The following is an 11261-nucleotide window of genomic DNA, read 5'->3' on the forward strand; positions in this document are numbered from 1 at the left end:
AGGGCCCTAAACAATTTTTGCTGCAAGAAATGTGGTGATTCCAAAACTGTAAAATGTCTAGAAGTTGTCATGGTGCAAACCAAAGGATACCCCCCCTCTTTTTTTCCCACATTCATTAAATTTTTTTATGAAAGAAACGTGCGACGATCAGTCCGATTTTAAAAGCTGCATTCTACCTTATGGCCAGCAGGGAGCAGTATTTTGCAGCAAAAAGTCAAATTAGAGTAGGTTGAAGGTAACAAAAGTGATTCAGCTGTTAAAAAGAAAGAGTGTTGAATTGCAAAAAAAAGTTACATTTACTAATAAATAATTTATATATAGAATGTTTGAAAACTATTAATTTTATTAGTAAAATTTAGCATAGCTTATTGAATTTTAAAATGTGAAAGATGCATGTAAAAATGCAAACAGATACCATGAAACAAAAATGGTATTCTCGCTTTGCTTTATTATGTACAACATCCTTTCTCATTTGTAGTTTAGCACACTCATAATAAATTAAAGGAGTCAATCTGTACACATTCCACATATGAGACACGCTGAGTACCAGCATAGTGTCTAATAATCAGACGTCTCCTTAACAGAAGAATGGGTCCTGTTTTGGGATGGGGATGGCGAGGAAGGAGGAGAGGCAGAGGGTGAAAGTGATTCAGGTGAATCTGGACGTCTTCTGGTAGGGCTGCTGCTGGGAGATCCACGAGGCGATGAATAGGGTGACAGGGCCTGGAGCATGCGGCCACTGCGCTCCTGGATAACATGCTGAAAAAGAGAGGGAAAGAGAGATACTATCATGTTATTTTTGTACTTTATGCATTAGTTTAATCATTTTAATCTGGATTTATAAAAAAGAGCTTGATGGCAGGCTCTGTGGTGATAAAATAAATATTCTCCAACAGTCCAATATGACTGATTAACCCGTCAGAACATGGATTTTCAACTAAACCATATTCATCTTAGAATCCAGAAATGTGCCTAAATATGTTTCCATTTTAATTTCACCTGATGTTTTCTCCCTCACTTTATTTGATTTTTGGGTTAAAACTAGTGTTGCACCGATACCAATACCAACGATACCAATACCAGTATCAGGCTGGACTGGATTCACTTTGTATTAGTCTTTTTCCTGCTTTACAAAGGTAGGCAGCTGCTTGACAAAGCCATGATGGCAATTATTTTACATCCAAGTACTATGCAGTTCTTCATATATACACACGCACATCAATTTTTAAACAGATGGTATCGATATCGGCAAATACTGCACAGCCAAGTATTGAGCCAAAAACACTAGTTAAAACACAGTATATGTACCCATGCTCTATCTGGTCCAAAAAGCTCCAGGAAATTCCCAATGAATTCCCGTGATTTCTCCTCCCACTTGTGGATGAGGTCCTGGCTCTTCTCCTCCACTTTGTTCACAAAATGCTTCGACTTTTCCTCCACTGTTCGCACCGTCTCTTTCATCTTATCCACCTGATTCTGGAGACGATACTTATTCTCCTACAGGAAAAGAATACTTTGAGTTTATCTTTATGTGGTGGATTTTTTTATACAGAAGTGAAAGATTTTCTAACCTTAAGAAACCCAACATTGAGTTCTCGAGCTGTGTATCCTCTCTGCAGGTTCCGCCGGACATAGATGTCATAGTCTCGGACGATCCTGGTGATCAGATCAGAGGTGGAGATGCCTTCAGTCCTCTGGGTGGCCACAAACATTCCTGATATGAATGAACAAATCCTCAAATTCATTTAAAACAGTAAAAGTAACGTATTGTTAGTAATGATTGCACTGAATGCTGTAGATCCTCACCTGCTTCCTTAATGTGCTTATAAACGTCCTCTGACCCAGCAGATGTGTAAGGAATGTCATCATGGGCCACAAAGTCGATCTATAGATGGAAGAAGGGTGCATTCAGGCTACATACATTAACACATGTTTCAGTATCTTTTCTACCAATAAAATGTCCTGCCATGGTTGAATTCTGACCTTGTGTTTCTGGAGGAACTCTGGTGTAAGTGTCCAAGGAGCATCCCGCACCACCTCGTCGACATAACGACAGTGTCTGAGAGCGTCATAGCGCTCGTCTTCTGTCATCACAGTGTAGCCTTTAAACTTGTGGGTGAGTTCGTCACTGCACACTATTCATGTAAACAAACACATTCGGTGTATTATAACAAAACTGTACATATATAAAATGGTGTAAAATCAGTTAATAAATTAAAATTTGACTTAAGTTTTATTAGATTGAGATTCATCATGTATGTAGAAGGTAATCATAGCACATAAATGTAATAAACATTTGTATAACCACCTCAACTTTTAGTGCATTTTATTTGGATTTTTAATGTGATAGTGTTATGATCTGCCATTCTGGAATTTCTCTTCAGGTTTTCAGCCAGGCTTGGATTTATAAGTTAAAAATTATATCTTTGTATTATATTCCTACTTTTACTATTCCTGTTTGGTAGATTTTCAGTTATCTCCTTTTCGACATTCCTTTGTCTTTGCTCTTATTCTATTTTGCCATTCATTGTTTACAGATATCTTTAGGTTATGTTTCCCAGTTATTCTCCATTTCCCCCCAGTATCACCTTCCTCTTCTAGTTCTTTCTCTCCACCCCTGTTCCCACTCAGATCATTACACCAATCTTTGTCCTGTTAGTCTGTTAGTCTACTCCAAAGTGTATATATACCCCTCCTCTACAGTTTATCCTTACTGGATCTTCGTCTTTAATTCATGTCCTCCTCAATTCCTGTCAGTCCCCTCCCGTTTACTCTGCTCTGGTTCCCCCATTCCTTGTCTGATTATTTTTGGATTTATACAACTACTGCCTTTATAATTAAATCTACAAGAAACAATCTCTGCCTCTGTCTCTTCAGTTTGAGTCCAACTACAATCTTCTCTATTTTATGACAGATAGATCAACAAAGGTGTTATTGTTAAGTAAATGATTCATAGCCATGTTCAGAAAACTTAGATAAATTGCTTCTAGGTCTATTTAATTTAGTACCTCCAAATAAATTCTTGCGTGTCATTTAAGGTCAGTGTAATAACAATAACAACTGTTTTATAAAAGCCTCAAAGGTTTGTTAGATAACATGAACACAACAGGCAGGTTAATGACATCAATTAAAAGAGGGTTTGGTCATCATACAATATTAAAACATCTCATAGAGAAGTATTGATGCAATTTCTTTTAAAAACAACAACTGTAGCCTGCACGAATGTGAATCAGAGAAACAACCAAGAGCTCACTGGTCACTCTGGAGTAGCTACAGATCCACAGGTCTCATGGAAATATATGATAGACCTGTCACAGATCTTACCTTTATAGAAGAAGCCATGCAGGAGACACAGCAAACAATTAGAAGAAGAAGGTGATGTGGTCAGGCAAGCCAGAAATGAACTTTTTTTGAATACAAACAAAAAGCTGGGCATGATCAAAGATGAAATACGCCTTTTTTAGTTTAGCTTAGAGTTTTTCAGGGCTGGACATACAGTCCCTAAATTGAAGGAGGATAGTGGCCGTGTCATGCTGTGGGAATGCTTTTTTTACAGTTGGGATGGGGAAGGGGTCAGGCAGTATTGGAATAAAACCTGTTAAAAGGTGCTAAAGGTATAATTCTATGTTACAGCAGGACAATGGGCCTAAACATACCTCCAGCATTACAGAGCAATAGAAAGATGAAAGAACAGCAATGTTAGAACAGCCAAGTCGAAGCCTAATTGTGTTTCAATTGGTGGTACAGAGGGTGGGTACAGAATTAACCCAGGATGGCTGAATTCAAACATACTGCTGAGAATTTAATGTTTTTAAAGTTTTGAAAAAAATACACAGTGGTCCTTCCACCTACAGATTATATTCACATCTGTTAGTCGATGACATAAAATCATAATAAAATGCACAATAGTTTGTGATTGTGAAGTCACAGAATAGGAAAATGTTTAAGGGCTTAATTTTTGATCCAATTAGAAATAATCCATTCTTTACCTCCTACTATCAGGTGAGTGTTTGGGAAAACATTTTTGGCCTGCATCAGGGCCCGGGCATGTCCCGAATGGAAAAGATCAAAGATTCCATCAGCGTAGACTCTCACCGGCCGTCGAGCTGCCAAAAAAGCAACATGCAAGCATGAACGTCATGTTCTGAACAGAAACTGAGATAAGAGTCTGTTTCTGTTACCATTACACTCATTTGAATTGATAAAATACAGCTGAAAGAGCAGTGCACTGATACTGAAGCTCATATCAAGATTTATAAGTCAATAAAATTGAAATATTAAAGATAATCTTTTCTTTCCTCCTCCTCGCTTCCACTAGAAGGTGCTGTCTGGATTTTGGCGTCAATATTTTTAGCTTTCAATGAAGAAAACTAAATCTAACCTGGCGTTCCTTTCCGGGCTTGAGCAATAGTCAGCTTTTCAAGTGGGATGTCTGTCTCATAACCATTTGGTTTGGCAAACTGTGCTGGATCCCGCAGAGCCTGAAGACAGAGAACTGATATAAAATGCCAAAAAAGAAGGATACTCTGTTTTTAGCCTGCCTGCAGCTCTCAGAACCTGCTGCAAGTCATAGCTGACATGCATTTGTCCCCTAAAACAATTCTTATTATATTTGTGCAATTTTAGGCATGCCTATATGACACATTGGAAGGAAGAGTGGAAGCAGCACTTACTGTAAGACAGGTAAGAAGGCAGGGGTACTTTGTTATAAAATGTCAGGCTTTCCTAACTTAGAAATAAGGAGTTTTGGTAACCTCAAAAAACAAGACATTTTTGTATCATCTCCAGGATAGAGCTGAAGCTGTCATAAAGCAACATACATCTTCTCATGTTCTTGTCTTGTCTGGACTTTAGCAGATGCATATATGCACCCTTATCAGCTGTGATGCAAGATATACTTTGAACCCTTGGTCCGGTTCTAATCTGCAGGGTGTAGGGTGCATATAAACATTGATTTACTCACGTTTCAGAAATTTATTCTCAAGTATTAGTTAATCCTTTAAATTGCACCATAGATAATTGCTGTGTTTGTCTCATAAAATCTGAAAAAATCTTTTACTTTTCTCGTCCATTTATAACAAATATTTCTTTTAAATTCCTTCCAAGTTACCATCTATCACAGTTACAGCTGCAGTGTCTGGTGGCAGTAGAGTTTTATCAAATTTGATATTTACAATCGAATAGCAACAAATGAAAAGTCTTTGTCTCTGATGATAAAAGCTGTTCACATTACTGCAAATATTTTTAGTTGTCATTTTTTGTTCTTTCTAATGTGATGAAAAAAAACAGTTCAACTTACAGCATTTCATGACAAAATCAGACCTACCTTTCTGGTGTCTCCTCCTTTCCGGTTCTGTGGGGTCTGTTGGTGTTGGTGGTTGTTGCTGTTTCGGCCTCGTCTCCTTCTTGCCATCGCGGATCTTCTGCTGGGATCTCACAGGCTGCGTCTCTCTGCTGGCCTTTCCAGCCTTACATGTGGGATGTGTGAGCCTGTGCTGCTTCTTAACTTTACATCCCATCAGCCTGTCTGACCCTGATGACGGGAGAACACGTCGAGCAAAGTTCATGCCACTCTGGTGAAGGCATTCGGAAATGGAGATTACATTTGCAATCAATACAAATCTGAGTTTCTTTCACAGTAAGGCTTTTTTTTTTGTGCTTGCTGGGTAACTGTTTTAGCCATTATACACATTTAACAGGTTGGTAATAGAGTGCTTTGGAAAGTCATATTTCTACAACTTCATGTGTATTCTTGGGGTTTAATGATAGAGGTACAGAAGGTGATGCATTTGGTGTGGAGTTAAATAAATACATGAATTGGGGCATGCATTTGTAGGGCAAATAAAATCAAATTCAAGAAACACCTTGATACTAATGAGGCTCATTTGCCATACCTAAGGTACTGTTTAGAAATAACAACCTTTAAGCAGCTATTAAACACGTGTTTTATTGAGCCCAGATTTCTTTATTAAACATTGTTGTTTTTTTTGTTTCTCTGATGTAATAGTCTAATCTTTTAGGTAGTGTTTTGTTTTAACTAAATCCATATGAATAATAGAAAAAAACTTAAAAACAACATTCTGTTTTATTAATCTATGGTGTGTTTTACAATTATTTCAATTAACAAAATAAGCTGTAGAAGATCCTCCTTCCTGCAACTAACATCTAAAACAAATGGCTGAAAAAAACAAGTTAGTACAACATTTTATTTCCCTTTGGGACGAGTAAAGCATTTTTAAACTGAATTAAATAGAACTTTCCAGTAATATTCATGAATGTCTTGCATTCTGAAGTTAACTCTTTATTTTTCATTTTATTCTATTCACCTAATTAAGTTATCCAGCACCAATTCAAACCTGTATTTTTGTTTTGATCCACTCTATAAAGACTCGTACTATGCTATTTCTGACATTTTGAATTGAAAAAGCTTCCTGGATGAAGCGAAATGTCTTCAAGCTTGGAAACAAAGACCCGTGGATTGTTTTTTAACTTTTTTGACCTGACGTCAAAAACCTAGATCACTGAGAATCTTCACCAGTTTTAAGAACTGCTCTTCTCTGATCAGATATCTGATATTTTGTCCTCTTTGAGCAATAGGAACTTCTCAGTCACATGCCTTAGAGGATTTTGCCTTCTATACCAATTACTTAGCTTGTGGTCCATGTGTGATTTACATGGTTTCAAGGTTTTAAACTCAGTTGTCTATGTCTTTTTCAACCATTCTTAGGTCAGTGTTACCAGCCACTTAGAGTTTTTTCTCGTCAACAGGTCCTAATCATGAACTTTGGAATTCTGCTGTGTTTAAGGACAAGCCATTACCCATGTTGGGTTTTTTTGTTTTGTTTATCCTACACAGTGACTCTTTTCCTTCCCTTCTTTTATTTAGTATTTATTTAGTTTTTTTAGATCGGAGAATTTGGGCAAAATTCCTCATTCATTGTGAAGAAGTTTCTAGTCTTCATAATTTCAGTTTCTCTTAAGGCCAGCTGGATCTGTCTGTAGGTTATCTACTGACTGGAAAGGTTTGCGCTCTTAGCTTGATCTCTGTTCTCGACATTCGGTTACTTTCTTTGAACTTCTTCCACTCTGCCTGTCGAATCCTAAGGTTTTTGTATCTCTTTTGAACATCTGTAATGTTACTTTCTGATAAAGACAAGTGTAGTCTCTAACCTGAAAGACATTGCAGTGTCCCTGCCGTGTACCTTGGTTGAGTGAATCAGAGAATAGATGCGTATCTCCTTCTTAGTATGTAGATTAGTATAATCTATGTAGAGATTATGGCTGATAATTGCGCTACTTCAAAACTAGGGTCTGTAGCCAGCGTTTTGTGTAATGAAAACCTCTCATTGCTACATCTTTATATTAATGATGAGTTGTCTCGTATATTCTTACTGAACTCTCTATAAAGCCTTTTAATGCCCTATTCGTCAGATTTTCCATAAGTTTGTTGTTTCTTTTCATTTCTTTGCAGATGATGTTCAGATTTATATGCCCCTTAAACTAAAAAATGGGAAAAATGAATCTCTTGAGCTATTGATAGATTGTCTAGCTGAAGTCAAATCTTGGATGGAACAAAGCTTTCTTCACCTTAATCAAAGTAAAACTAAAGTTATATTATTTGGTCAGAATCTTCATACTACAAATCCAGATCTAATTCTTGGTTCTTTAGCTGGGTTTCGTCAGACCTCTGCTGGGAATCTTGGTTTTACTTTTGACAGCTGTTTAAAGCTGGATAAACAAGTTAGCCCTGTTGTTAGATCAAGTTTTTATCACCTGCGGATTTTAGCAAAAATGAAATAATATTTTAGTTTTAAGGACTTTGAAGAACTTATCCATGCTTTCATTACATGGATTATTGCAATTCATTATATAGAGGCATGGATAAATCACAGATGCAGTGACTTCCATTGATCCAGACCGCAGCGGCTCTGCTTCTTACAGGAACCAGGAAGCGTGACCATATAAGGCATATACTGGCCTCTTTACATTGACTGACTGTCTTTTACCGAGTAGATTTTAAGTTTCTCTTATGAACTTATAAAGTCTTAAATGGATTATCTCCTCCTTATCTTAGAGACCTTTTAAAATTCCAGTCTGTGTGGAGAAGTCTACACTCTAATAATCAACTATTACTGACAGTTCCTCGGACTCGACTTAAGAGGAAAGGAGATTGGGACTTCTCTGTTGTTGCTAAAATTCTGTAGAACCATTTACCTCTTCAAATTCAATCCGCCCACAACCTGGATCATTTTAAATCGCTTCTTAAAACTTATTTTTATTCTTCGGCTTTTAATTGAAGCAGTGTTTCACATTCAGTTTTGTTAATTGGTGTTGTTGTCTTTCCTGTAAAGCACTTTAATGCAGTTTTATACCTGTTTTTAAAGTGCTATATAAATAAATTAGACATTGTCATTGACAATGCTCTGTTGATATTTTGCAGTTTTAAGATATTCATGATCCACATGTTTGGCCTAGAGTTATACATTTCTTATAGTCAATTAAGACTGGACATGTGTATATCTGCTCTGACAGTCTTTGATGACAAGTTTTTAAAACCAGCTGCTAGTGTTTGGCATACCTGTTCCTAAATTGGTTGATGCGTTTTGTCATAGTTGCCTCTTCGATGTTTTATTTGATCTTTATTGAGTACATTTTCTAATATGTATTCTACAGTCTGTTTAAATGTGAATAAACCACTTCAAAGAAACAGGATGTGTTTTAAGACAAGCATATTTTCGGGAATCGCCAAAGAGGGATATTTTGAAAGAAACAAGAAACTGTATTTGGGGGTTTTAAAAGAAGTGAAACTGTTTTCAAGAAAACTAAAATTAAATCTCTTCTGGTTCAAAGTCTAGAATAATTAAACTAACACCCACAACTATGCAAAAAATAAGCTTTTAATTAAGCTTTTTATATTTAATTTTGGGGTTTTTACTAATGATACTTTTTTACCCTTAAAAAACAATCAGTAGGTCAAACTTGACCAAAGGTATTTTAACTAAAAATTGTTAATATTAAATATTAAACTCTTTTTGATTGCAAAAGTTGAAATTCTTTTTTTTTTTTTTTAATGACCCAAGTTAGACTGAACAGGTTTAAAGAACAAACTAAGACTGTCAAAATTTGGACTGTATTGTTTTATATGTCAGCTCAGGATTAGTGAAAGTCTTTCTATTGTTTATTCTATTATTCACAGGTTTTCTGATAATATAAACTGCAAACAGTTACTGTATTGCTGAACAGGTTTCATATGGGTAGTAGAAACTGTTGGCTGATAGATACTGTAAAATTCATTAGGGACCCATCCCTGCTTCCTCCCAATATTTATTCAGCCCTTTTAATGGAGAATGTAAGGAGTGACACACCTAAAGGCATCCCGGGGCTTTCTTCTCTTCTCTCATAAATTCCACTTTCAAAACAAGTTTTACTTCTAATTACCTGAAGAGCAAACTCTTTGGGAATATCACAATAACCCCTTTATTCTAACCAAATACAATGAAATGCTGGTGAATTGTTGGAACTCCCCTACAGCTTTCACTTTATTAAAGGATAAAGTGTTTTATAAATTCACCATAAGTTGTTTTGGGTTGTTTTTTTGTTTTTTGTCTCTTATTTGGGTGATTCACATTAAGAAACATTAAGAAACCGGTCACAGAGCCAGTTTAAACCAGAAATAACTTCGTAGGTATTTCTCACCTGTGAACATAATAACCTAAGGAAAGGGGTGGGGCTTTCCTTGTGACAGCTTGCAGGGCAGGAGTATCGCCTTGCTGCTCCTTCGCTCACTTCCTGAAGTACATGTTTTAGAAATATGTGGAGATCCAAACAGAGCAGTGCTCTGGAACTTGGACACAGCAGGGAACAAGATACATCACACCACTGCTAAAGGTAAGAACGAGGAACATTTCCCATCAGAAACTTCTCTACTTAGGGCAGGGAGTAAATCCAGTAAATGTAGTCGAGAAAACCAGTTAGAAAGGTTAGGGGTTTCATTTTCTGTCAGTGGCAGACTGACTGAGAAACTAACTGAATATTAAAGTAGGTGGAGACAGAGCATTAAACTGTTTCTATTCTTTAGCTTGCCAAACCTAAACCTCCTCTGTAAATAAGTAACTTGTTTTCTGGTCTTGTCTTTGGTTTAATTACAACAAGGTGTAACTACTGTAGATAAAAAAGCGAGCACTCTCCTTTAGTCTACACCCACCTGAGAGTATAAAACTATCAGCTAAACATCCTATGTGGCTTTCTGATACAGGAAAGTATCAGCCTAGTTCAACATTTCTTTTTTTTTGTCTACAGTTCACCCAACATGTTTTTGTGGCCATATCTGACACCACTCCTGCTGATAGCACTCCAGCTATGCACAGGTAGGAGTTTGCAATATGGGAAAAATAACAAACACGTCTTAGCATCACATTTCTGTCAGTGTATGATATTTGAACACAAACCCACAAACATGATGACTTCTGACTTTATGTGAATCACAAGAGATGCAGCCGCAACTGTGGAGCTGAGATTTCTCAAGAATGAAAACATATTTATAGGAAACGGCCTTGCCTGGCGGTCATACAGTTCACTCATCAGGGGAATTACATGGAAGGAGTCTTTCTCCTGTTATGCAAGAGGATGAATGCCAATATGACTAGTTTTCAACTGTTCTGCCTCAGCAAATATTTAAAGGCAAAATCATCTGTAAAGGTCAATAGGGAAACCACAAATCTAAATGTTTTCACCACTTCTTAATAAAAGCCTCAAGTTTAGGAAGCTTTATTTGACAGTTTTAGTTTCATACACTCTGCTCGCTCGTTCTGTTACACATTTGGAAGCTGATGCGAACATTTGGTCATAGTACATTGTGTAGTTACAATGTTGTTGGAGGAACTGTAGAACTAAGCGCTTGGGTAAACATTTTCAATCATCCAATTTAGATTTGCATCAGCTGAACTCTATCTTATTTAAATGAACGTGTTGTTACCTCTGCATGGAAATCAGTTGTTTATTTAAGCAAAGTTGTTTCTACGCAAACGAAAGATGGTCAGGCAATGTGTATGTTGATGAGACATTTACATATATTAGTCCCTTCACAACCCCTTATCTTATGATTTCCTCGTTGTTCCACTTAATTAAAAGCCTTTAGAAAAGCTCAATCATCAATGTAACACCCTTGAAAATATGGGAAAAAAATAATTATCATACAGATCACAATTTACTTTTGTTTAATGTCAGTGATGTGACATTTTTGATATTTCAATATTACAATC

General features: G+C 36.6%; 1 protein-coding gene across 1 annotated transcript; it reads right to left on the minus strand.

The window, feature by feature from the left end:
• Positions 1-438: 438 nt before the first annotated feature.
• Positions 439-5481, minus strand: LOC107086973 (choline-phosphate cytidylyltransferase B-like). Its single transcript, XM_015378291.1, has 8 exons — positions 5327-5481; positions 4382-4481; positions 3990-4106; positions 1984-2135; positions 1807-1885; positions 1572-1714; positions 1309-1497; positions 439-759 (listed from the first exon to the last, which is right to left on the minus strand). The coding sequence occupies exons 1-8, from the start codon at positions 5411-5413 to the stop codon at positions 559-561; spliced, it is 1068 nt and encodes a 355-aa protein (XP_015233777.1). The 5' UTR covers positions 5414-5481; the 3' UTR covers positions 439-558.
• Between the last annotated feature and the right edge of the window lie 5780 nt (positions 5482-11261).

Source organism: Cyprinodon variegatus, unplaced genomic scaffold, assembly GCF_000732505.1.
Source record: "Cyprinodon variegatus isolate N-32 unplaced genomic scaffold, C_variegatus-1.0 Scaffold169, whole genome shotgun sequence".
Taxonomy (NCBI): Eukaryota; Metazoa; Chordata; class Actinopteri; order Cyprinodontiformes; family Cyprinodontidae; genus Cyprinodon; species Cyprinodon variegatus.